Raw genomic sequence first — 27,701 nt, forward strand, 5'->3', positions numbered from 1 at the left:
GCCTTTTGTGATGGATGTACTTGACCCCTTTTTTTAAGGGGATTTAATTGTTCTTTGGGTAGAAACTATTACATATCTTTGGTTATCTGTGTCAGCCTTTTCTGAGCCCTAAGTCCATTCTATCCTTCCTGATCTGGGCTAATCAGAAAAAAACAAACAGTAGTCAAATTACATCACAGATTTATTCAGAGATGCAGAGATATTTCCAAGGTTGTTCTCCATCTCTCCCATTCTCCATGTCTTTTTCCAGATTTCCTAACATGCAGTTTTCACTTGTGACTGCTATCAAATATCGATCCAATGCTTTCATATTATATCCCCTTTTGATTTTCCCTTTCCTGTCTCAGATAGATATCACATACATATTACACATATATATGTGCATGTGTCTCTCATATATTCCAAGAGGTGACCCTCCCCAAAACCCCAGCAGCATTTTTGGTAAGCCTTTGCAAGTGCTTTACTATCCTTGGCAGGTTTTCCTGGTGAGGTTCCCACCTCATGATGTGCCAGGCTCAGGGTGTGCAGGCAGCCCCATAGGAGGGTGCTGGGGAATGGACCACCTGCATTTGACCAGCAATGCTGCAACCCTGGAGTGAAAGCTTCTTAGGTGCGGTCAGGGGAACAGAGCTGTGGGTCTTAAATAGGCAAAACAGCTGGGCAGGATTGAGGAAAGGAAGCACAGGTGTAGCAGGGTGAGATGATATGTTGGCTTTAGGCTAGCCAGATCCAAAGAAAACTACTGAAGGAAGCAAAGAGAGACCAAGATGAGATGAAATGAGATGAAATGAGGAAGCAGAAACTGCCTAGGGGTATCCAGTGGGACATCCAAGTGGGGATGCAAAGTAACCAAATACACCCAGGCGGCAAAAATGTCCCTTGCTTCCTAAAGCAGCAATAGGCTTTTTGCGGTGTCTTCTTTAACTACCACTTGTCACTGACAGGGTAATGCTGAGTCTACTCAATAGGCTGGAGTAGGATCTGGAAGAGAGTAAACTTTTTTGGGAGCCTGGGTGGTCAGGCACAGGTCACAGGGCCTAGTGAGCTCAGTTGCCCTCTTTGACCTCAGAAGGGTGCTAAATGAAGAGGCCATCCCCAAGAGTATACTGATGCTCCAACCTCCAAGGCAGTGTCCAGGCTTTGCCCAGGTTTACTGCTGGGACCCAGATACAGCAACTCAGTGAAAGCTAGATCTCAAATTCTGACAAGTCCATCACAGAATGGAGAGCAACCCAAATACCAAGTGTTGGCTTCCCTCAAACCTGAATAAAAATGAAAAAAAAAAAAAAAAAAGAAAAAAAATAGTAATTAACTTTGTTGGACGGTTCTTGCCAGGCTTTTAAGGGTGCACCTTATTTCCCTGGCAATCAAAGAGCACATGCTCCTCATAATGGACTGTGCTTTGGGTCATGGCCAGTGGTAGGAATATGTTTTGCAAATCACCTGCCTACTGGTTGTTCATCTGAGCAGAAAAAACCCTCTTCTGCATCTGAAGGTTGTCTAACAAGGGCTGTGCCGTGGAGAAGGGGCATCAAGGCCTCGGGTGAGACAAGGGAACTGAACTCCCACCAGGATCAAGATGCCCCAGCGCTCTTCTTCCAAGTGGATCCATCCTGTCCAGGCAATGCCCAGCCAGCAACTGGAAGGCGTGAGGAGTAGGACTGTAGATTTTGGTGGGCAGAAGGAACAGATTTGGGGGTGCATGGGGCAGGGGAGAGAAGGGGGCACTGGGATTGCACAGGTCACTTATGATCCCCGTGAGACTGCATGGTCTTTATGGGCTACTGTGAGATGAGATTGCTGAGCCAGACCAGCACCGGCCTGTGCTCTGACAGATGGCAGGATGGCATAGCCCTGGCCCCTGATCCTGTTTGCATTAGCTCAGGCCACGCAGTGTTCTCAATGTGTTAAACCTGGGGTGAGGGAGGATGCCAAAACAAATGTACCCAGCCTAGCCCTGTTGCTCCAAAGGCTCCTTCAGTCCTCGTGGCCACGGCATAGGTCTTTCTTACCATATCCTTGGAGAAGTCAACAGCCAAACACCTAATGCTTGCTTCCTGGCATCCAAGCAAGGCAGCAGCCAGTCTTGACAGTCATGCAGAAGGGAAAGAAAACCCTTTCAAAATATGAGCATCATCAGTCAAGAGCATCCTTTGCTGTGGGTTTGCCGGAGAACACAGCATCCACCTCCCCTCCCCAGCATCAGTCTGGCTCCACCACGCACGGGCATTAGCAAAATGCCCAGTGAAGCCATGGCAATCTTTCCCTGGAGCTGTTGAGCTGTGTTTGGTGGTTGCTTGCTTTGCCTCTGCCTGGAGTCATCCCTGAAGGACAGCCAGCCTTGAGCTGTGCTTTGCCATTTGTTTTGCAAAGCAAAATACTTCTGGAATACTTGTTGGATGTTTTCAGATCTCAGTTTCTCCCCTCACTGCATTTCAGACTGCTATGTGATACTGCTCTAGTGTCCTACAAGTGAGGCAGGTGTTTTATCTTCTTTTGCTGTTCTCTCCTTTGGGCTTTCCAGCTCAGAGTCCTTCCCATAACACCCAGCTTGGAGACACCAGTGCCCAGTATCTAGAGGTGCCATCAGGCGGCATTCTGTGAAATGGAGCACCTGGAGCGAGACAGGAGCATAAGAAATGCTATTTCCATTTCACCATGGGTAGTAGTTTTGTGAGTGACTCTGGAATTTTAATTTCAGCAGAAAAATGAAAATTTTCCTGGGAAAACTTTGAGGAGTTAATATTTCAGTTTTTATTTAAAAACCTTACTCTGATGGAAATCCTTTCACCAGAGCTTGTTTCCTACCACCATCTGCACAGCAGCCTGCCCTCCTCCTGCCCTCCTCCACTCCCACGGGTCATGGCTGCATCCGGATTCCTCCTGCAGCATCTGGGAGAAGACAGGGCTGGTGCAACTCCTTCATCCCTGCATGACGCAGAACTGAGGCTGTCCTCTTCTGACTTCTTTTAATCATAAATTCTTGCATGTGGGAGTGATTACCCTTGTGGAATTACAAAAAAGTCTTTGAGAAAAAAGGAGGTGGATAATTTGCAGGTTTTTCTTCTTCCCTCCCTCCCTCATCGCCTACAACACCTGTTTTAAAAATCAGACACAGAAACAATTCACAGCGGCGTTTTAGACAGGTTTGTGCATGTATTTGGTACAAAGAAACAAAAATATGTGCATTCTGTTTCATAGAGCTTACATCAATCTGACAGAACTTGAATCACAAAACAGAAATACTCCGGCTAATAAATACATCTGGGGATGAAAAATAAAAATCTATACATAAAAAATTCCAATGTCTGCTAAAGAAAATGTACACTTATATACACACTGTAAACAATAGTAATGCAACCCAACGGCAGTCCAGCTCAGGCTGACAGACCTTCCTTCTCCCTTAAATAGGACTCATGAGAGTCTACAGACGTAAAAGTGGCTGTTCACCATCTTCAGCACTCAGTTTGTTGAAGCAGTGAGGTCTGACGATGCAACAGTGACATGAAGCCAGTGCATTGAGGTGAGAGCTGCTGGGTGACCAAGGTAGAGGTGTGCTGGGAAATGGCCTGCTTGGCAGATTTGGAGAAACAGGGCCATACCCTCAGCTACTTATACCCTTGTGGGGCCAGGGGAGTCAGTGGGATCAGACCAAATTCACCTCCTGAAAGTTTGAGCCCCTTTTTCCAAACCTGGGAGACCTTGGAGGTTAAGGGAATCAAAAAGAAATGCAGAATTTTAGATACTCGGGTCATATTTCATACATTGTCCTTCTTCCCTGCCAGCAAAGGCATCTTTGTCTACTCTACATCAAGTTCCACATGAACAGCCTCAGAGTCCAGAGACATTGCTGCTTCTGACGAAAATACTAAATGAAAGGGGGCTCTGGATTAGGTGGGAAACCAGTATTTTGCCTGAATGCAACACAGCAGAGCTCCAGAGTCACCTACAGCACCGTCTAGGGTATTTCTTGGGGCCAGATCAAATGCAGTAAGTAAAAGAGCCAGAGCTGAGGCATTTATGTGTGTGTATGCATATGTGTGCTTAAACCGACTTTATCCTTATTTTCTCCCTTGTAGGCCTGTTAAGAATTGGGATGGAGAAGCAGGAAACATCCAGACTAATCCATCTTTCCCTTCTGGGTGCTGTCAAGGGGCTAGAGGCTGTAAATATAAGTATTTCAAAATTGGAAAAAAAAAAAGAAAAGGAAAAGTATATTTAAAACATCAGGGAGAAGCAAAAGCAATAATGTCAACTCATTCATGGGAATGTCAGCAATTGCTAAAAGCCCCTGCAAAGTCTCCATTTCTGGGAGAATGTCTGCCCATTATAGGAGGATGTCTGCTATTTTGGGGATGACGCACATATATAAGTATAGTAAAGTGTGTATGCGTAATTGTATGGTCACGGGTGCACATTACTGTGTCTGTGGGTGCCTGGCTGCGGAAAGACACCAAATAAATCTGCTCCTGAGCATCAGAAAGCACTTAATAGCGGATGTCCATCTTCCTCCTTGACTAGACTTTCACTTCTGATGATTTCTCTATCAGCTCATTCTAAACTGTGCCCGCAAATTGCTTACATTATACACTTGCACGGGTTAGACCTGTAAGACAGTGTCACCCAAACAGGGTCCAACAATGCAGATCTGGGTGCATTTTCTCCCTCCAACAGTGGCATGTGTGCACGTGCATCCCGAGAGGTGATGGAAGGCAGGAGGGATAATGCTTTCACTTTGACCTTCCAAACATCTCTGCTCTTCAGCAATCACCCTCTCCCTGATACCTTCTCTGCTATGTCCCCAGTGCCAGCAGTGTACTCTCCCATTAGGATCCCCCAAAAGCCCAGGAAACTCGTGGCAGCTGCAGACCTTAGGCTGCAAAATGTCTTTCTGTGTCACCCTGTTATCACTGTAGGGACTCACTTTCCTTGAAGGCCAAAGAAATGGGGGGAAAAAAGATGCATTTCCACACAGAGGTTCTCATGGGGTATTGGGTCCTTGCTTTGAACTTCTTAACCTAGCAACCTCTGGCTGATTTTGCAGATGCTGGCTAACATGCAGACAGTAATGAGTCTGGGTTTGGTGCAGGTGCAATGCTGCCCGTGTGCCTTGGTGCCATTTGCTGCTGGCAGGAAAATATTTGGATAAAATCTGCAGGTCTTTGTGCAGTAATTCATCCAGTTTGGAGTCTTGCATGGAGTAAAGGGCAGAATGTTGTTAAGGGTGTTGAGACAGGGCCAGCTTCAGATATCACGTCCCAGTATGCACAGTATGAAAAAGTAAAAAAAAAACCTTTTCCTCTGTTTTGATTTCCTTTAAAGCAAATGGACATCAGAAAGAAAGGTGGCGTTCTCTTTGCTCTGCCTAGGAGCCTTTCATTTTCCTTTGGTAGCCACCCTTAAGAAGATTAGCTAGATGTGCTGTAGGCACATTCATGAAAGACTCCCAACGGGTTTGAGGGATAGAGTGCTGAAGTGGATGGGTTTCCATCCAGGACACATTGAGTGCCATGTTTCCACCTCTTGACTTCATGTTCCTGTTCTTTAGTCACCTGGCTTGAGACACTGCACCTCAGATCCAGACTTTGCCTCCCCATCTACGTGTGTTCTGCCCCTTCTCACAGCTTAATCTGATGACAGCTCTTTGTAGCTCATTGCCTGTGTGAAAGTTGATAAAACCAGTGCCTGCAGTACATGGCCAAGTAGAGTTTGGGTGACCATTTTCTGAGTTGCAAAGCATGATTTGTGTGAGCCTGGCTGAGGCAGGTCATGGCTCCCACCTCCCTGAGGTGTCTGGAGGAGGCCACAGTGCACTTCTGTGGGACATCATGCTCTGGGGCTGTGAGCAGGGCAAAAAACCCCCTTATTGGCATTTCTTTTGACCATGCTAGCGGATATAACCAAGGGCAATTGTTGATAGCCACCAAAGGCTTCGATGTACCAGGTATATGAGAAGCCACTTGGGAGAAGAGTCACGGGTGTGCCCCTGGATGAGGAGAAGATCCGTCTACATGAGGGAACTTCAACTGCATGTCAGCTCCAGTTTAGCTTTGACTCTACGGGTAATAGGAACTGACCCCAAACTCAGCAATCGACCTTTCCTGAGCCACAGGGCAGGCTGACATGGGCCTGAGTGAAGCCCCTGGGATGTGTCTTTATTCCGTGGTGTTTGAGCGAGACAACAAAAAGAGCAAGAAGGGGACAGAAAAGGCTGGGAATGACTGACACCAAAAGCAGCCGCTTTCTTTCTGTATCACAGAGGAATGTGCACTAGAGCAAGGTGGGCTGCAAGTGTTTCACCAGAAAGTGAAATGAGAAATGTATCAGGAGTTGGAATTAGAAAGAGAGACCTGCACACCTGCTGGCATCAGTGTATGCATCTGGACTGCTCCTCTGGCCTAAACCCAGGTTATGCGGAAGGGGTAAAGCTGTGGTTGCTGCAGACGTGATGACTGAGAGCCAAGATCCCCCCACCCTGCTTGGGAACACGACAGTCTGCTTGCCCTCCAAAATAAATGCCTTTGCTGGAGGTCCTGTCTGGAGGTCCTGTCCTTGCAGACCTGCAAGCTCCCAACCCATTATCTAAAGGATCAGAGCTAGCTACAGCTCAGCACTGTCCTTTCTGGGTGGTGCCTCTGGATGGAAACGTGATCACATGTACTAAGGCAGGGTTGGCATCTTTTGGGGTTTGATCTTTCCATTAGATTTTATGGTGGTGTTTTTAAGGCAAAGGAGACATCCTGATTTCCCTTAATTGCACAGCTTCTTCCAGAGCCAAAGATAATCATCCATTGGAGGAAACAGCTCTTGTCCTAAGGCGATATCCACCCCACATCTTCCCCTCCTGCTGTGGCTTATTGAAATGGGATATGCTATTGGCTTTTGTTTGAGGAACCCATCATCCCACAGAAGGGGCTGAGCTCTGCGTAGGGGATGCTTGTATAACCTTTGGGCAACTGCATTTTATACCTGATTGCTGCTTCCAGTCTGCCTGACAGACCCACAGATGATATCCCTTCACGCTTCTGCTGGATACCTCTAAAGAAACCATGGACAGCTGTCCCAGTGGCTTCAAATATCTGTTTCCCTCAGCCCGCAGCAGTCTGTTAAGTCATAGGTTTGATAGTCAATGGTTTCTGTGAAGTCATGAGGGATCCCAATAGAGACAGACTCCACCTCGGTTTTGTAGGTGGCTGTCACCCCCCCTTTGCTGGAGCCACCCCGGATTTTGTTAGAAAGGCTGTTCATCTTCTCCTTCAGCTGGGTGGATGCTGGTTTCTGGAACGGAGTGAGCATTTTCCAGCCCTTGAAGCTGAGTGTTCGCCTCTTACTGGCTCTCTCCTGCAAGGAGGAGTTAAATATGAATGAGCTGTTCAGGGTGTTAATCCTGGGTCTCAGGTCTGTCTCAGAGTCTTGCACCGAGCTGTTCATGGAGGCTCCTCGCCAGTGGTGGTCATAGACACGCCAAATGGGCCGTCTTCTGTGGTGGCATTGGCACTTGAGCAGCCTGATGAAAGCTCGCTTGAACTCTTTGCTGGAGCAGGGGTAGATGATGGGGTTCACGCAGCTGTTGAAGTATCCCAGCCAGAAGATGATCTTGAAGACAATTTCAGAGGGCTTCAGAGATGGGAAGAAAGAACCTTGGAAGAGATTAAAAGAAATATGGTTAGAAGAAGAGGGAGGTTGTGGCAGTGCAGGGTAGAAAGGGTGGTGGTCAGTCCCCTCTGGAAGAGGCAAGACCTGCAGAAAAGTCTAAATGTGTGATTCTCCTATTAGGTCCTTGGTTAGCGATGCTGTTGCCACCAGACTGAAGAACTGGCCACTCCAGGACAGCAAGGCAATGATCCTAAAGTGATAGTGATGGATCACACTGTGTCTTTGGCAGGGGTGTCCTATCCCCCACTGCAAAATGGCTCTTAGCAATGGACCCAGCACCCTCAAACACATCTGTGAGCCATTGTGGCAAGCCCATACAGCCTGGAGAGAGGCTTTTAGTTGTGGTAGAAGCTACACAAGTATGAGCGGTAGTGGGGATGGAGGGTTTTTCTCACACATCTCTCCAGAAAACCATCCAGCAACATCACCCCCCACCCCTCAAATCCAGCATAAACTGGGTTTCGAATAGATTCCATTCTGGAGGAGAAAATCCTGGTGCAGGACCAAACAGCCTCATGGCCAAACATGTGTACCTCATTGTGAGTTCAGCCATCCTGCTCTGAATTGATGCAGGAGACTTGCACCCAAGAGGTATCTTCCACAACTGGGGCCAGGCTGCTTTCTGAGACCCTATAGCAGGGGCTGAGGGCATCACTTTGGGGAACAGGTTCAGTGGTCCCATGCCTCCCTGGCTTATCAGCACAAGACCACCAGCCCCTGTCATATTTCAGATCAGACAGAGAAAATGTGGCTTGGCTGGTTTGCATGGAACGGTTCTTGGTGCCTGCCTCTTCCTATGTGTCCACTGTACGGTTCACCACTACCACGTACAAGGATGGATACAACCCTATTGCTGACACTGATGGAAGAGCAACACCCCTTCATCTCCTACACATGTATTTTGGGTCATCATTGTCACCCGCCCTCTGTTCAAATTTTGCAGTGATGCTAAGGTGGACTCTTGAAGTGGGCTTAGGTAACATCCACTGCTCCCAGCTTGTACCTGCTACTCGAAAACTCTTTTGTCCTCTCCAACCCCTGTCTATGCTTTTGTGCTAGAGGTTCCTGGTGGTTTTCCTGGTGAAAAAGCTGGAGATCTTTTTTGCAGCCACAAGATGTCAGTGTTGCTCCCACATGGCCCACCACAGCCTTCCCCACTCATCTGAAATAACTTTCTGACTCAGCCTTAATTTCTTTTAATTTTAGCTCTGGATGACAAATTGTGCCGCCATGTGACTGAGCGTTAATTTGTATTTTAGTAAATAACATTAGCTCTGGATATCGTTATTATTTGCTCTGTGCTCAAAAGCCTGGTGTCAAAACAGTAAAGCCGGTGCCAGGAGCCAGAAATTCGGGACTGACACTACAGAAAAGGTCCCCAAGCTGTTTGCTGGAGAAAAACCATCATCCAAGAAACCCAGAGCACTGGTTTCAGCCAAGCTTTCTTACTCCCCTCCCTAAAAAGTTTAGAAATTACAGCCAGACTCAGCATTAGGTATGTGGGCTATTCCATCACGGGGACGAGGGAGAAGACAGATCTCAGCATTTTCTGATGGTTAGGCAGGGAAAGCACAGATGCAGCCGTGCAGCTTAAATATCTGCTTAAGGCTAACCCAAGCTATAAGGCTGGAGTATGTGACGGCTGTCAGAACGTGCTGAAGGAGTCGATGAAATAAGGACAGTGAGCAGGAGTGATGTGTCTGCGCTGGGAAGACCCGGGGCCATCATGGGAAGGGATGGCATGTGCCGTTCAATGAGCAGCTGCTGGTGTTGCAGCCTGTGGCTTTGAACAGAGCACTCATGCCGGGGTTAAGTTTTGTAGAGGCAATGACCCCACCTTGGTTGTTTTGATTAAAAGGGTTTATTCTTTCTGGGACAGTGGTGAGCTTTATGGGTTGGTGCTAGGCTGTTGGAATCCCCCCATCCAATTCTAACCACAGCAGAAACACCAGCCCGAGTGTTTAGCTAGGAGTTTTTAAAACCCCCAGTGGTGCTGGGGACAACCCCCCTTTGCACTGCACGTAGCATTTCCTCAGTCCTCCATCCAGCTGTGGCTTTGAGCCTTCCCCCTCTCTCGCACCACCCCCAACCCGCACCCTGGAGCTACAGGCACCATACAACGCTTTGGGCAAAGTCGACCAGCGGTGGCTTTCCAAGCCCAGCATCAATTCCTCTCTTCAGTCTCAGGTCCTGGCAATAGCAGGTGGCTGTTCTCCTGCCCAGATCCACCCTGTCCCCATCCTGCCCGGGCAGCAGCCTCTGCCCAGAGCCCCCTGCTCTCTGCAAGGCAAGCCCTGGCTCAGCCCTAAGGAATTGCCTTGTCCCTGCTTGACCGTGCTCTAGCTCAGTGTGAACATTTGGGGCCAAGACAGGTGAAGGACTTCATGAAGCATGTAATCCTGCTCATTCCCTTGTTGGGGAGAGGTTTCATGCCTCAGTTTCCCCTCTGGAGAAAGAGGCTCTTTTACAGTGTTGCTGTGACCCCTGTTTTGCAGCACCCTGAGTTCTCAGAGGAGTCGCATCTTTATGTGGCCTTTTTAATGTTAAGAGAGAGGAAAAGAAAACAAAAAGCTATGGTAACAAAGCAAATAAAAGAAGGGTCTATTTAGAAATGAGGCTGGTAATTATGCTTGAGCCAGGCTACTTAAGAGATTGGTGCTTGCTTAAACAGCCTGATGGTTGTTAAAATAATAACTTGCATCTAGTGTTTAGCAGTTCATTGCACAATGCGGTTTCTGTACTACATGCTCTGTCTTTTGCATCCAGATAAACCCCACAAATTTAAAAGAAAAAAAAAAAGCTACGAATTCTCTGCATTTCATCTTTGGCTAGAACCTTGTGTACATCTGAAGACAAGGGCCTCATTACCATGCAAATAAGCGTGCCTCTTGGAAGAGACGTGTACTGAGTGCATCCACAGTTTCCCCATTTGATCACACTGGGATGAACAGAACTAGACAGGGAGTCCCCAGAATAAGGTCCTTGGCTGGTGAATTTGCACCTGCTAGAGCATCAGGCTCTCTTGATAGGTGCTGGGAGGCTGCATGTGAAGAAGGGTGGTGGGGTCTTATTAAAGGAACGTGTAACGAATGGAAGAAATTAGCTCTTGCTTTCATACACATGAATATGCAACGATATTTTGAGAGGGAGGGGTTTTGACCTGGGCTGTGTAGCAGTTACTGTGCAAGAGCATGGATGTTGTTGAGATGTGTGGAAGACAGTACTGAGTAATGGACACTTGAAGAGTTCAGGAAACACATGGATGTGTCAAAGGTCCAGAAACAGAAGATGGGAGTAAAACATCAGATACAGCAACACAGAGTGATGCACCAGCACTTTAGCCTGATACCTCAGTATAAGAGCACTTTTTGATGATCTGGCCCCGAAAAGAATCAAAGCCGGAACAGGGCAACATCAAAGAACAGCAAGCCCAAGTACTGTATGACCTGTGCCACAGCACAAGTTTGTGAAACCTGTTCTTGTTTCAAAGAGGAGCTCTTCCTACTCACTCAAAATCAGCCCTCTGGACACGTGTTTTGAGCATCCAGCTCAATGCTTCATGGCAAAGCTTGGTGTACTTTCTAAAGGAGAAGGTAGTGACACTTACCTTGGGGACATCCACCCGTAGGGTGGTCTTGGTGTGGTGATCACCAACATTATGTACAGTATATATGCTGGGATCTGGCAACTGCCTGCCATGCTGGAGCATCTGGGACTTAGAGAAAGGACAACGGAGGCCTGGCTTGCCCTTGCTGTGCTTGAACAGGACTGCTGCTTGTGGGGGTAGTGCTACCAGCAGGGAAGTCTCCACCCCACCTAATCAAATCCACACATGAGACACAAGACAGACCTCTGAGGTGCCCCTTCTCCACCCTGACTGTCTACTCAGTGATGCTTGCTGTCCTGGTTGATGGAGGATCCTGGTTGTATCTCAGTGTAGGATGCTCCAAGGTAGAGTGGGATGCAGAGCCTCATCCTTCATATTTCCCACTGCCTTGCTGAGAAGGCTCCATGTTGGCTTATGGAGATCCTGCTGAGGATTTTGTCTTCTAATAAATAAAAATTTTATAATAATACTGCTGGGGGGTTGAAAGTCCATTTGGGACCTTTATAACTTTTGTCATTTTATAAAAGGTCATTCCACATCTTGCAAATCTGAATCCTAGTGGTAGAGCTGAGTCTGAGCAAGGGTTGCAGGTCCTGTTGTAACCCTAGATAATTATCTTCAGGGTCATTAAGAAATTAAGAAAGTTGCAGGGGAGCTCAGGAAAAACTTGTCTGCACTGTGCAAAGTTCCTGGACTCACAAACTAAATGTGATTTGAAGACTGAATTTCATTTTTTTGAAGGTGCAAAAGTTGAGCCAATAAAGTATGTGCTCTGAAGTGAAAACAAACAAATAATTTATTTGCTCTTCTTCCAGCATGTGTGTATGTGCAGGACATGCATATGTGTGTGTTTGCTGTGTGTGTGCACCTATACATTTTTTTTCCTAGTTAATGTTACCCTGCTCCTATCTGGGGAAAAAACAGCTAGGTACAAATCTCTGCAGCCACAGGCATGCAACACCCTGTGTTGGGTGGTTAGGGGCTGCAATCTTCCCTCCACATATCCAAACACATATTCCAGGGTTTTTTTTAGGTTGTTTGAGCACAATCTCATGATCTTTCCTTGTGTGCACTTCTCCACCCTGCCCTCCCCATGACTCACTTGAAGGTGATATCACTGGATTGTTTGGAGAGTTGCTGGTCCCAGTGTTCAACACTCCAAAAAAAAAAAAAAAAAAAAAAAGCAAAGCAAGAAAAAAGACAAATGCACAAATGAAAATGGATCCGGTCCAATCTAAATTCTGGCCCTGGTTCCCAGTACGCAGCCAGAATCTGTGAGCAGGCTTGCTTTCTGCCGCAGTTGGCAAAGAGCATCTTTGTTTTAAAAGGTCCCTGCTTTACAGCATGTCCTGAATAGTCCATGGCACAAAAATGCTGCAGATGTGACAGCAGGTGGGAAAAACAAAGTGCCAAAGTCATGCCCCAATGCCCTCCCACCTTGAATGGGGAATATGGGGACTGGCAGGGTTGTTCATGCTGACAAGGGGCCTTGCTGTTGCTTGGTGTGGGCTTTGTAGCAGGAACGGCCCTGGACAAAAATAGCTTATGGAGGGCTGGACCTTGCAGGTGTTGGTGGAATGCCATGGAGAAGGTAAATAGGGAGGTTTATTCACTACCTTTTCTGCTACAAGTGGCATCACAGGAGGTGGAGACCAGCAGGTGGTAGGTTAAAAGCAAAGAGGAGGAGATGGTTCATCTCACAGCATGTTGCTCAGCTGTGGGTATCCCTGCAGGAGGAGGCTGTGGATGCTAAAAAATGGCCAAACTCATGCAAAACATCTCCCAAGGTGCAAACTACTCATGTTCTTCAGTGAGGAAGCTCCAGAAATCCTTATATAGGATTAGGCCTGTGGTGGGGACAGGTGTCCCATCACATGAGCTTCTTCTGAATGTGGCCTCAAGGGCCAGGAGGGGTCTGAGGATCCCCCCGCAAGATGCATCAGAGCAGCAAGTCAAAAGAATTGCAGCTGGTATAGGAAAACCCCTAACATAAGAGGTACCACAGCTGCTGAAGCTCACTGTGGGTTCTCCTGGCCAAAGAAATAGTCAGTCTCTTCTTTTTTCCTGGCTCTTACAAAGTGAATTCATTAAATCTGGTCTGAAGTCATAAAGATCTGCCACTTTCTGCTCACTACACAGCTTGCACCCCTCCTTGCCAACTCCTTCCCAGGCCCCCATGATGGACAACCTCGTTCATGTGACTGCTAAGCTATGGGAGAACGGGCTGGAGATCAGCAAGGATTTCTGCCTGTGTGGGGGGCTGGGAGTCTCAGCTTCTCTTTCCCAGCCTTCTCCTCCATCCATTACTGACCACCTCCACTCGGCATCTGTAGGCGTACCAGGGTCCCTAGAGGGTTAACACCTCCTTGCAGCTGGTGGTGTGTCTTGGAGTGATGAGGGAGTTCACTGCCCTCCTAGCATGGATCCAAGAGCTGCTTGGCGTAGGGAGGAGGACAGCATGTTCGCAGTGACTCTGGCGTTTTCCCTAGAGGACGATGGCGTTGGGATATCGGGTAGAATTCCTCAGGCCTGTGAGCCTTCCAGCCAACCCCACATAAACAATGTCACAGATAAACGAAAGCTTCCGTCATGCCAGTGCAAACTCCAGCAAGCTGCCTGCGTGCCTCTCTGAGCACAGGCATGCTTGCTTGCTCCATCTTCTACACTCTGACCTGGCTGAGAAGTAAAGTGGGGAGAAGTTACCCCTCCCCTGCCCATTGCTGACCTTCTAGGCACTGTCACGTTGACCCAAGTTGATGGCTGGAAAGGTGATCCCATGGAGCACCTGGCCATACCACAGCCCATGGTGGGATGTGCTTATCTGGCGTGCGAGGTCCCCATGAGGAGGGAGGGCAGCCTGTGGGGTGGTGGGGCTCAAGGAAGCATGGTTTAGTCTGGGGGTGGTGGGGAGGTTGCAAAGGTGGGAAAGACCGGTCTTGTGTGTGTCAAGGGCTCTGAAAAACACCAGTACTCTCAAGCAGGATCTCAAAGCTGAGGTCTGAGTGAGGTCTGCTTGTCAGCATGAGAAGGATAATGCAGCAGAGCCTTGTTCTGCTCATTCACTGGTCTAATTCATGGTCCCCAAAGCTGTCCCCTGACCTCTAGACAGTATGTTTCTAGTGATGTCTCCAAAGCTTTCCTCTAAGTTGCAGCACATCAGTAGGGCTTTGAAATTGCCCTTCATTCCTCTCAAATCTCATGTTGGAGCTTTTCTCAAAGCAGTCCTGTGAATCTGGATCCCTGATGGAGTCACTACCATAACGGTGTTTCTGTGGCCTCACATTTCCTGAAAAATGTGTGTCTCTTACGTGAATCACCTAACTGAATTTAGGTATCTGAGCAGGTCCCTGGGCTCCTCTTACCATCAATGGTTTAGTCGGTAGACTCTGCAGTGAGAATGGAGTGACCCATCTCATTGTAAGTGTAAGTCTGTACCGAGCAGGTGGATCACACTAGGTCTCAGATGACTGGACCCAGACTCCTGGCTCATGGGCAACCACATCGTGGGCATCCAAGGTTACTCCTGATGGATTTCACCCTAAATGTCATTGGCAAGAGATGGTGTCCTCTTCTCTTAGGAGGAACTTCCATAACTTCCCAAGCATCAGTTTTTCTCCTGTGCAGGACAGAACTCTCATCACAGGAAGAATTTCACCAGTGAGCCTCCCACAGTGGTGAAGGGTGAAATAACGAAGAGTCACACAAGAGCATCTACACCTTTACCCAACAGAAAGCCAACAATGTAATTTCGAGCCTTGGATTGCGCACACTGCTAATTTGCTTAGCATGATCCAGCTAGACCTCACCACATAAATGTGGTCCAGGGAACAGTTCACTCCAGATACCATTCCCAAAAAGCCATAAGGACCTGCCAATGCAGTCCTCCAACATTGTCCCAGCAGGCTCTGCACCCTTAAATTACCTCCATATACCCTCATGCCACATCACAGGTCATGCAATGCAAAGCGTCTGTTTCAGACTGAAGATCCGCTCTGGTGGGCTGCCACACAACACACCCTGCTCTTCCAGAGATTCACAACTCTACAAAAAAGTAATTATGTTGTAGGGACACTGGGACACTGCATGGAGCCCAAGAGAGGCTTTGGACCAGGTGCTCGAAAGTACTTTGCTCTAGTCTGCTCTACTGCCCTTGCTCTGGGGGCTTGTGGCCATAAACATTCTATTTTCTCTTTTATTTTTTCAGCAGGATTGCTGACCCCTAGTAGTTTGCTTGGTTCCTGAGCAAGTGGTAGTTAAAACTGTCATTTGCTGGATACTGTTTAGAGTGTGATGCTACTATAGACAGGTGAGGGGACGCACAGAAGGTTCAATATGCCAGGTTTCTTGCAAAGGCACTGGCCCTTTGGCTGGGGGCACATAGCTGAAAGCAGCAGCATATACCCAGAAGGTCATTACATTACATTCTCCTTCCAAGGACCTGGGTGTCCCATGCTAGCACCATGCACAAAACTTCGTTGCTCTGAACTGAATATACTGCATTGCATCCTTCATTAGGGATCTATAAAGGAGAAAGTTGTGCTCAAGCTAATGAAGGAATAATTAAGAGATTGTGGCCTGCTAGTGTAGAGGGGTTGATATATAGAGCCCTGGGTGTGGACACGGGTCAGGAAGGGATTGCTGTCAACCCTGTGGCATGATGACAAAGCCATCCTTTTGAAGTATATATGTCAGCAGGATCAGGATTAAGAGGAGCACTGTGAGCAGGGATTGAGAGGGCGCACAGAGAGGGTGTCGCAGTTTGCACCCCTGTTGGTGCAGAAGGTCTTGTGAGAAGGGCCATGTACCCTGCTGGTAGCCCCCACAGCCCAGGGAAGCACTCTAGGTTTCTGCCAGGATGGTGGGCACTCGTCAGAGTTAAAACCAGTGTTTCTACAGAGGAAGCCCCTGAGATGTCTGACACTTCCACCTAGATGGAACTCAGTACAGAGGGTAGGTTGAAACAAGTGGGCAGACCCTTCTCCTGCAGAAAAGGTAAGCACCTGCAAAAGACGTGCACAGGTTGATGATCTGTTATGTCAGGTGGCCAAGTTGTAGAAAACAGTTAAAAGGCTGTGTGGTATTAGAGGGACCAAGACACAGAGAGAGAGGTGTTTTCAAAGCCGTGCTCCTGTAGTGCCCGCCACATGACAGGGTGAGGCACCACACCAGAGAATGAGGCACTTTGGATCCTGGTGGCCCACAAAATCAGGACTCTGCTTCAGTTCCTACCCTACAGTATCACAACCAGAACCAGATATGAAGCTTTAACAGCTGTAGACAGCTCTGAGCAAGGTCTGCAAGGAGAAATTGTACCAGAAGCACACAGTGGATACTGCAAAAATAAATGTTGAGTGCTCATAGTGGGTCGCTCTGTTAAGGGGCACCGAGGCTCTCATCTGCCAGCGTGATGGGGAGGCACGTGAGGTACGGTACCTCCCGGGAGCTAAGGTCCAACATGTTGCCAGAGGCTGCCAGAACTTGTCAAGAGTACAGATTACTGTCTGCTGCTGCTCTTTCATGTGAGCATGAATGACACTGCAAGCTGGAACCTGGGCAGAATCAAGGAAGGCTACAAAGCCCTTAGGGTGCAAGCAAAAAGTATCGGTGCCCAAGTTATCTTTTCTTCCAATCTGCCAGTCAGAGGAAAGGGTGCACTCAGGAATAGAAGTACAATGCAGATCAACTTCTGACTTTGTGGATGGTGCTGTCATGAAGGTTTTGGCTTTTATGGCAATGGAACATTCTTTGATTACTATAGCCTGTTCGGGAGGGATGGGATCCATCTGTCTAGTAAAGGCAAGGGAATCTTTGGCAGCAGGCTGGCCAACTTGGTGAAGTGGGCTTTAAACTGAAGGCTTTGGGGGGTGGGGTCCAAAGTGGCAACACTCACACTATTGCAACCGAGGAACAAGCCAGGCCAACCAGAGCAGCAACAAATGTTCCTTAGCTGCCTCCCAAGAAGAGAACCAGAAGACCAACCACCTCAAGTGTATGTATACCAATGCACAGCACCTGGGGAACAAACAGGAGGAACTGGAGCTCCATGCTCAGAAAGTCATGATATCATAGAAATAACTGAAACCTGGTGGGACAACTCTCATGACAAGAGGATGGCAATGAATGGCTATAGACCGTTTTGTAAAGAAAGGGAAGAAGAGGAGGAGTAGTTGTGCTCTGTGGTAAGGAGAACCTTTAATGTATGGAAGTCAGCTACAGTGATTGAGGAACTCCTATCAAATGCCTCTGTGTTAAGATCAGAGAAGTTGTCTCCAAGGGGGATCTTAGAGCAGCATCTGCTGCCAATGTCCAAACCAAGATGATAAGGCCAAAAAAGTAATATATGGGTCACTTAAGCAATGAGAACAACCAGCCATTGGAATAATCTCCCCAGTGAAGTGGTGGATTCCCCAACACTGGGCACATTTAAGATTTGGCTGCACAGGGTGCTGGGCCATCTTGTCTAGACCTTGCTTTTGCCAGGGAAGGTTGGACCAGATGATCCTTGAGATCCCTTCCAACATGGTGTTCCATGATTCTACGAGTTTTTCCCTGCTTCTTAATTTTTAACAGGAGCTCTGTGGACCCTACCCAGCCAGGACTAGGCAGAGGAAAAGGAGAGAGATTTTGAAACCACACCTGCTCTTGCATACTGCAAACCAAGTTCATTCTATCACAAAGCTTTTAAAAGGGTTAAAGCAATGCTTTCATCAGGGAATGAGGAACAGGACCAAATCTCTCCATTGTGGAAGGCAATGCTGTCCTGTCAGCTTCCACATGCCTGTGATGAAACCAGGACTTAGGCTCTGTGTAAGGACTGCTGCTGACCATTAATCCTGGGCCACCCGATGAGCCCATTACCATGAGTATTTTGCTTACTCTGTGGTGAAGAGCGTGGCTGGTTCAGTGCTGGAAGGGGACTGTACAGAGGGCTTGGTAGCCCCAAGCTTGGTGTTAGGCATTATCCTCCCCATGCCCTCAAACCAAGCTGTCCATCACTCCTGTCAGCACTGCCCTGCCCAGGAGCAGCCTTTTTAGCTGCTCGGTTCATCCTCCATAAAGTGCATCCTCCATAAAGACCCTCCATAAAGGGCAGCAGATTCAGAGCCACAGACAATGCTGAATACATCAGTCAGTAGGAAGAAGGGCTTTGAAAATGAGTCAGAGAATTAAAAAATATTATCTAGCTTCTGGTACAGAGTCCCTTAAAGGTAATATTTTTGCAATGCTATATGTGTATCCAAGTGCCTGTTCCTTAATGATAATAGCCTGACTCCAGCCCCAAAGAGGGCTTTAAAACCAATCTTAAAATCATGAGACTCAGCAAAAGGATATAAATAAAATCAGGAAGGAAAAAAAAAAAAAAGCCTGGAAGATTGGCCAATCTGGCAAATCCAAAGGGAGATATCAGGAAGGCTCTTATTTGGCAAATGCAAATGAAGAAAAAAAAAGAAAGAAAAAGTCTCCTGAGAAAAGGAAAAAGTCAGGGTAACTGAGTCGCATGTCAAAAGCTCTTGTCTTGCTGCCTGAGCAGGAAGGAGACTGGAATCCATGTGCTGATGTTAGAGTGAGCATGGCAAGAGAGCACAGTGAGATTCTTGCCTGGATGGTTCAACAGGGGAGACACGCTTGGGGCTGTCTTTGAAAAGAAAATTTCCGTCTGGCTCAGGATCTGAATGCACACAATGGCCTTGTGGGGTTGCTAGGTTCCCTCCAGGCAATGTAAAAACCAGCTTGTCATTCAGAGAGGAGCACTCCCGTGGCTCTCGTCCTGCCAACGCGGGAGCATCCTGAGCATGAATGTCTTGCTGCATCCAAGCCTAGGAGTCTCTTCTCCACACCACAGCATCTCGGCCACGCTTCTGGGTAACACAGACAGTATGACCAGTCCTCGGGGAAGGGAAGCATTTATGGATGAGCTGACTATCTGCCAGTTGCAGCAGAAGTAAGCCATAGGAAGGACAACTCGTGGACAGAGGTCCAACCATAGGCATAGGTTGCAAATAACAATTATCAGAGATGCTTCTTATTCAAATCCTGTGTGAGTTTACCCATGACTCAAACAGCATGATGGCAAACTGTGTAAGTTCTTGGGCTTGGATAACTTTGTCCTTAACTGCTGGCTTGCGTAATGCTCTCTTTCGGTGGACCATAACGTTTCACAGCAGGAGGCTATGTTCTTACCTTTCTGCTGCTTGAATTGCTGTCTCACTGGTGTGATGCAGCTGGTTAAATATAGGAGGCTAGAGCCATTCTAGACAGCCTGGTGTATCCTGGTGTACTGGTAATGTTTCAGAAGAATGTAGGTCTTTGGTAAATTGTCTCATGTCAGCCAGACCTGTGCAGGTGCCTCAGAGATGCTGGGGTGGTTCAGATGGCACTAAAGACTGGTGTTTAGGTTAATGAATTGAGCCCTGGATAGCTGGCTTTTTTACTCTAGCACAAATCCACCTCAGCAAAATGAGTCTCATACAACTGGTGACAAGTTACCTTGGGCTTTGATCTATGATCTCCCAAGCAAACCTGTGTTGTGCCAAGCCAGTGTCACGGCCACGAAGACCTTTAATCCAGTGCTTTTATTATGCACAGAGAAGCAAGGGAGGTTGGCTACTTTGGAGTTATGTGGTAGCTGGTTTGGGTGTGCAGGAGGTCACCCCCACCACAACCAAAAGCCTTCCTCTCCTCACTCTGTGACATGAAGAATTGCCTCAAGTGCTGCCTTTTAAGAAGACCCAAGCACAGCTATCCAACACCAAAGGTCATCACTACCATCAGTGCCTGCCGCAGGTTTCTATTCCCTTCATGATGGGCTGCAGGATTAGTCAGGAAAATAAATTCTTACATGGGATTCCTCTGGAGTGGAGGCAAATTCACCGTGGGGTTGGTTAGGAATATAACCTTCACATTCCTGTCTGGCCAAAGCCCCCTGTAAAAGGTGGTGTGTGGGTTATGAGGGAATTTCTACCTTTTTGGGGTCCCAGGCACCTCGCATTAGGATTCCAGTGGATCAGTGTTTCAGTCTTTTGCCCAGGCATTTCAATGGCTGACCAGCCAGCTGAGACACTGTCCTGATATAGCCTGAATCCATCTTACAGGGTTTAGCTTTCGAAGTCTGAGATAAACAGAGGGAAGAATTGATGCTCTCAGGCAGGTGGAGGTTGCAGACTGTGGAAGGGACAAATGTTGGGAGAGGTTCCCCATGCACCTTATGGTAATGTAACATCTAATTGATATTTGGAAATACTGCATCACATTCTCTCTTAAATGTTCCTTCCATGGACTACTCCAAAAAATCAACAAAAACTTTATGATCATCAGCATTATTACTTAAAGAGATGAAAATATTGTATATAGAGGGCAGAGAACTTACGTACATACTGAACTAAGAATAAATGCCAACAGCCAAGCAAGAGAGGTGCCAAAAAGGACTCTGGAGGGTCAGCTGAAGATTCATCACAATAATCTACTAGAGAAAACCCTAGGTGTTATGACGAGAGAAGCAATGACAAACTTCCCAGCAAGTTGGGTAAGTTAGTAGAAGCATTGCTGTGACTTAGTCCTGTGATAACACTTTTGACCTACATATTTCATGGAATATCATCAAAGGTGGTTTTTTTTGCAAGAAGACAGCAAAAATGTTTCTTCAGCCCTTGCCACAAAAAGCTGTCTGCTTCTGTATCTGTAAATAGTGAATGGACACAGCACAGGGTTTCAGACCAGTGTTTCTCCAGCTTTTCTGAATCAAAAAAATCATCTTTTTTTGCAGACTGGCTGGCTTCCTTAAAATCTGGTTTTCCATGAACCATTTACCAAACCTTCATGGACCATCAAGATCTGGAGACCACAGTTTGGGAACCACTGTTCTAGACTACTGGTTCTCACATTTGTTGGCAGACACAAGGGCACTTTGTGGTGAATGCTCCAACCGGCTGCTTCTGTGCAATGCCTTTTAACAGCTTCCTTACACCTCCCTTTGCCAGTGGCTACTGTTCCTCTGTGGCCACTGTAAACAGAAACCTGGCTTCAACTCACCTCCAAGATAAAATGTTCCTTTCTATCAAGCTGTCTCTTCCACTCTGGTCCAAAACATTGGGAACGTGTATTTTTTCCAACTAAAGAGCAAGCTTGGGAAATCCTGTGGAGGGGAATGATTCTCAAGCAAGTCATCCAAGTCTTGGAAAAACCACTGTGTTTGCTGGGTCAGACCCAAGACTACTCTTTGTTTTTCCAACTCAGAAGTTCTTTTCTCTGCACTTGGTTTTCTAAGAATGTGAACTCACCCGCCCCGTCCTGTTTACAAGCTCGTAAATATGTAGATCAGATTTGGCTGAGGGGTAGGCCTTGGAAGGGCTGAATCCTGCTGGGAACACATGGCATTTTATGTACAGCGAGGCCAGATCTGAGCTGCACAAAGGAAAAAGGCAATTTTTCATTGGGTCCAACCCAACCCAGGAAAAACTTCTCCCCCAGAGCAAAATGCATGAGTCCTAACTTTAATTTACAGCATGAGGTGAGCAGAACTCACCTTGGGTGAGCATCACCAGGACCCAAACAGAGATAGCATCATTGATCTAGAAGGATGCTACAGTGGAAGGTTTACTTAAGCTGATTGCAGGTAACGCTGGTGGCTCCGAGTCTGGAGAACTTGCTAGTGGCGGGATGCCAATATTTGGAAAACACACTATCAAGGGGAGGTGTGGGAGCTTCCTCAGAGTGTTTCCACTGCGCCGGTCCCAAGGACATTCTGTTTATATCAGATTTGGGCAGACAGCACGTCACTGGCCATGGAGCCTGGCACCGCAGCACTTGCAGCCCGCGTCCCCCTCCCGACGTCGCTGGCTGCAAAGGATGCTGAACAGCATCCTCCAGAGAGCCGCACCGCTGGACCCTGGCGCTGTGACGTTGTTGAGGAAAGGGTGGAGAAGAAAGAATGGGGGAGGTTGATATTTTCAGCTCTGATGAAAAACTGGGACTGGCTTTGCAGGCTCTGGAGGGGTTATTGAAGACTAGCCAGCCAACTTCTTGTTTCTTTTCAAGCTTGGAGGGGAAAATCCTCCAACGCCTGCCCTGTTTCCGCACCCAGCTCCAAGGCACAGCCCTTCTGGCTATAGCTTGCAAGGAAAAATCTGCAGTTTCTCATTGCTTGCATTCTCAGTCTTTCTGTTGGTTTTCTTTTTCCAAAAAAAAAAAAAAAAAAAAAGAAAGCTAAATTTTTTTTTTCATATTTCCTTCTTCTCACCCAACCTGGAATTATTCAGGGAAGATAGCAAAGAGTTGCTCTGTCTCGCCCCAGCCCTGAAGGCCACCTTTCAGCTGATACCAAATTCGGAAAACATTGCACGTCAAAAGGAGATGTTTTCCCTCTCTCAGAAAACAATGGGTCAATGTAACAGGGCTCCAAAAATATAACAGGAATGGTGAGATAACAACATCCTCATGGCTCCCGACAGTTCCTGAAGCCCTTAACTTCATAAAGCCTTTAACTGATAAAGTCTCCTGGTTGATGCTGCATCGGTTGCCTGCAAAGGATCCCTTTTACTCAGTCCTTTCCCCTGTCTCCATGGGGAGGGTCATGTCATCTGTCTGATGTGACCAGCTGTACATCTCTTATCTGATTAGTTGGCAGTGATGCACTTAAGCCATATCTCTGCAGGTACAGTGAACAGGGACAGGATAACAGACCACATTTTGACTGAGGGGCAATAGGCTGTTAGCATGGTCCCTGGCATGACTTTGTCCTGGACATGGTGCAATGGGTAGCAGAGCCAAGGGATGTACCAGATCCCCATTTGGGAGGGTTTAGCTGTGGCAATGCCAGGCACATGGCTAACAAATTGACCCTGATCCCTTGTATTTACTAGCACTGACGTGATGGGGGGACCACACTTTGTGTTTGATGCTGTACAAACAGAGAGTGGTAGGAAAACCAGTCCCCGAAGAGGGTGTTTGCTGACTAATGCTGAGCAGGGGTTCCCTGCATGCCTGTAGGACACACAAAGTTTGTACCCCAGGATTTGTGATCCATGACAATATGTTTGGCAGCTTGGATGGGACAGACTGCACCATGTTAGGAGAGGAGATTGCTTGTGATGCCTGAACTAGAGCAGTCCCCAGAAGAGTTGGTGGCATGGTATAACCATGCACAATGGTGTCAGTACCTGTTGGTGGGAAGGGGTGACAAGCCCAGAAAACATAGATGGTTGGTATTTTTATTACCTGAGCAATCCACCCGAATGTCATGGCTGAATAGAAAGTAAAATGACATAAAAGGCAACAACTGGCTGCCTGGTTGTCTAAGCCATAGAGCTGAGCCTGGGACAAGCACAAAGATGATGCTGGGGAGGACCAAGAAACGTAGCAGCAGACCAACCATTGTAGCATGGTGGTTTTGTTTAAGCTTTACAGCCACATGGAGTTTTAAGGACACCTTTCAGGAGAGAGAATGCAAGAAACTTCCTGCACTGCCTGATTTAAATACCTGCACAGGGCAATGGGATCTCTGCTGAGAAGAGATGAGTGTCTCAAAGTGCTTCATTATGGTGATGAGGCTCATTCTCCACTGACATGCTTCCTGCTCCATCTCTGTCCTATCTCTATTTCTTTTTAAATCTCTGATCCTGAAGGGAAAGGATGGAAATTCGCATGTAATTTTCATGGCAATTTGAGTATCTCCCATGAGATATCTGTCTGCCTCTCTCTTGCCTTTTCATTAGATAAACAAGACTTTTCACCTCCTCTGCTCTTCACTCACTGCTCAGAAGTAACAGACATGAGATCTGCGGTGCACCCCCTGTCTTGATGTGGTCTTAACTCCTAATTAACTTTTGGATATGCTAATTTTGCATATTAACTTCTCATTCCAGGGAAGTGACCCTAAGTGGACTTCCCACCCTTGCTTAGGAAAGTGCTCCTTCTGTGGACAGCCTCTTTCAAGGCAGGAATCAACCCAGGTAACTATCACCTTCTCTTCTTCCATCATCACCAATGAGTTTCTGACTTGCCACCTCCCTCTTAGGAGACTTTGATGGGTCCTCATGTCAAGGGAACAAAACCCCCATGCTGTATATATATAACTTGCTTTGCTTGTGCACTCCTGCCAGCAATGTTGTCTAAAGGCAGGGAGTCTGGGCGTTTGACAGCAGGCTCCCAGTGGGTCTCCAGGATGCCTTGGTCAGTAGGTCCTCAAGCAGAGGTATTCAGTATTTTCTTGTGCAATGAATCTCTGGCTGGGTAATGAGACTATATTTGCTGTGAGAGAGGAACCAGATTCCCTACAATGCAGATCCCCTACAAATTTTGCCTCCAGATATTCATAACCCTGAAAAGAGCAATTTCCCTGGCAACTGAAACCATATATGGTTTCACCAGTCATATACTTCTTCAAGACTACCAACTTACATGCACCTAGAGACAAATATCTTGTAAGAGTGAGTGAAGCTAAGCCACCTGATGATCCTTAACATGGATGTCATGGTACAGGCTTTAAAGGCAGTTACACATTGAACTCTCAATAAACTCATGGGCATTAAACGTGAAAATATCTTCTGAACATGATGGTACCCAATGCCAACCCCAGTATTGCTTACATTAGCAATACTGTCAGTTCTGGATCAGTATTCATGCCCACCCTGAACAGTAGTATCACATGGGAACATGGTGCAACAGTTCGTTAGAAGAATATTTTTACTTCCAGTAATTGTTGATGACTTGCTTTTACAGCTACCTCCCTCACAGAAAGGCTGTCAAGGGTGCTGGCAAAAAGGCATGTGTGATCCACCTAGGAGTAGCATTTCACAGAGCGTTAAACAAAAGCTCAGATCATAAAAAAAGCCAAGAACAGGAATATATCAACCAGACCAAGGAAGACTGAAAAATGGAGGTTGCTCGTATGGAAAATCATGTCCCATTTTGGTGCCTACAGTGCAGAAAGGAAGTCAAGGAGACAGAAAATGCTCTAAGGAGCTCTGCAAGACAATGCAAAAGTCTGGAAAACTTTGCTTAGAGCATGAGATTAAAGGATTTTGATCTACTGGCATTATCATGAGAAATGGAAGTGACTTGCTCATGCATTGTGGTGAAGTATAGAGGAAGATGTTTCTGATAGCAAACATATCTTTAACATAGCCAAGGATGGTAGAAAAATGTAATGGCTTGAAGTTAGAGCTAGATAAATTTACCCTGGAAAGAAAGCAGTCAGTTTTAGTAGCAACACTAGAAAGCAGTTGGAAAGAGCATAACTAGAGACATGGGTTCTCCATTATTTGCCATCCTGAGTTAATGCTGAGTGTCTTTCTAAGGAGAAAACTGTTTTTGAGTAATGAGGGAGCTGAAGAAATTATCGAACAAGTTGCTTAGGGTTGCAGTCATCTGTAAATCAGAGTAGGTAGTTGGAGCAGCCCCTTCTAGCCTTGCAAACTACAACTATCACCTGCAAACTCCATTCCAAAATGCAGTAGGTCTTGAATACAGAAGAGTTGTACAAATCATCATGTCACAGAGGGTCTTCAGAGACGATAAGTGCAAGAACTGTTTGGGAAACAGTTGGTCTGTTCCAGTAACTGCTTTAATTGGGAATAGCAGTGGCCCTTTATTCCCCATTGTGAGATCTTTCCCTGGGTTTGACACATGTACCCTGTGATGTCTAAATTTCTATGCATTTGATCTTAATTAGAGGCACTGACAATGAGTCAAGCATCTGTGTCAAGGGGTTTAATTGAGTATGATGAAGGTTTTGCTTGTTGGGGATCATGTCAACATTTAATTAATTACAATGAACTGCAATGTTGGTATTTGAAACCAGTTAGTCTCTCTGTACTCTTACATCCAGAGCTAATATCCTTTGGTGTGCTAGTAATTACGCAGAGCAAACAAAGCTGGGAAGAAATAAGCACTACAGAGTGCTGTCTGGGACCTTCCTCTCAAAGCAAGCTGCTGCCACTTTCTGACACTGATGGCAAGGTCTGCAAGGATGCCATGAACAGAGACCTGAGCCAGCTGCGAGCAGTTATTCAGGTTCCAGCAGCATTAAAGCTGCATTTTTTGTGCTGCTGAAGGAATCAATGTGTGACATGCTAATATTGCTTGGCAGCTCTGGGGGCAGCGTGGGGAGAGCAGCCTGGGGTGTCCTTGTGCTGTGCTGTTTGGTCCCTGGCTACCTGCTCTGCCTTGTATTTGTGGGGCCCACAGCTCACCTGGGAGTGGTCCTAAGGACCCCCAGAGGAGCTGGAAGAAAAGACATAGTAATGTAAAACTCCACGAGAAAGAGCTTTTCTAACAACACTCCTTTCTCCTGATGTGTGAGCTTTCCCCTCTCAGTCCAGCAGCAAATGTATAACCAAGATCAAGAGAAGAAAAAACCCTCAAGCAATTGAAACGGCTTTTTTTTTTTTTTTTTTTTTTTTAAAATCTCCCTTCTTCTAGTGCATTCCCTGGGGAGACTGTCCTAAGGCCCCCACAAAATTATCTCCAGGGCAAGCAAACAGCCTCTGCCAGTGACCCTCTCCTGTGCTTTCCTCCCTGCAGCCGCGCCCCGCGCTGGCAGGACAGGTGCCAAAGGACACATGCTCACTCCTGGCCATGCCCAAATGAGGCAAATCAAACCCAGGGCAGCCCTGCCTGCAAACACTCAGCAAGCCCTGCCAGCACCACAGTCCTGCACAGCATCAGCATATGGCATCGAGAGGCTTTGTGACCTGGCCATCCCACCACCCTGCATTGCTTCTCTTCTCGGTGATGGGCAGGTGACTGCCTTGTTCCTCCATTCCCTCTACATGATTCCTCTCCCGAAGGTGTTTCCACCTTATTTCCTTGGCTCTCCTGTTCAATGCCAGCTGCCTGTGACCTTTTCCTCTGCCATGCCCCTGCCACCTATAAGGAGTGAGGTAGACATCTGCTGAGAGCCTCAGAAATGGAGTTAGCCATGCCAGAAACCAGCCTAAGCCTTCAAGATAAACCATAGGGAGAAAACCAAGTGGCAGGATGGCATCATAGCTGCTCTCATATTTTCCCAGAGATACATTAGCTTCCCAGAGATAGATTAGCTTCCCTCCAGGAGGATGTCTCAGCCTCATGAAGATAGGTCAGGGAGAAAGCAAGGAAGCTGTTCTCAAACATCTCTCAAGGTGAGTGCATCTTGCACGCCTGCCCATGTAGATCCAGGCAAAAAGAGGTTGTTATTGCAGCTTTTTTCACCTTGGATGAATCCTTTGACTCCAGGTGTCAGACACCTTGTAGGAGATACAGGCTTTCTCATGAAAAGATCTCAAATCCCATGACTCCAGCACAGAAGCATCTGGGGTATTGTTGTATCCTACTGTGAGTCTTCAGTAATCACCACCCTGCTCCTGACTTTGAGAGGTCCCCTCAGCTTCTGCTGGCCCAGAGGAGATGGGGCTGCTCTTCTCTGACTCATCTGGGGTCCATGTCACCTGGACCTCTCGCT

General features: G+C 47.1%; 1 protein-coding gene across 1 annotated transcript in view; it reads right to left on the reverse strand.

Annotated features, from left to right (window-relative positions):
• Nucleotides 1-3,132: 3,132 nt before the first annotated feature.
• ADRA1D (adrenoceptor alpha 1D) overlaps nucleotides 3,133-27,701 on the reverse strand; it is a 50,695-nt gene continuing 26,126 nt past the window's right edge. Inside the window, exon 2 of the mRNA XM_005435324.3 lies at nucleotides 3,133-7,640. Coding sequence (XP_005435381.1) covers nucleotides 7,072-7,640 — 569 coding nt within the window. The 3' untranslated portion in view covers nucleotides 3,133-7,071. The remainder of the gene's footprint in view (nucleotides 7,641-27,701) is intronic.

This window comes from Falco cherrug, chromosome 1 (genome assembly GCF_023634085.1).
Source record: "Falco cherrug isolate bFalChe1 chromosome 1, bFalChe1.pri, whole genome shotgun sequence".
Taxonomy (NCBI): Eukaryota; Metazoa; Chordata; class Aves; order Falconiformes; family Falconidae; genus Falco; species Falco cherrug.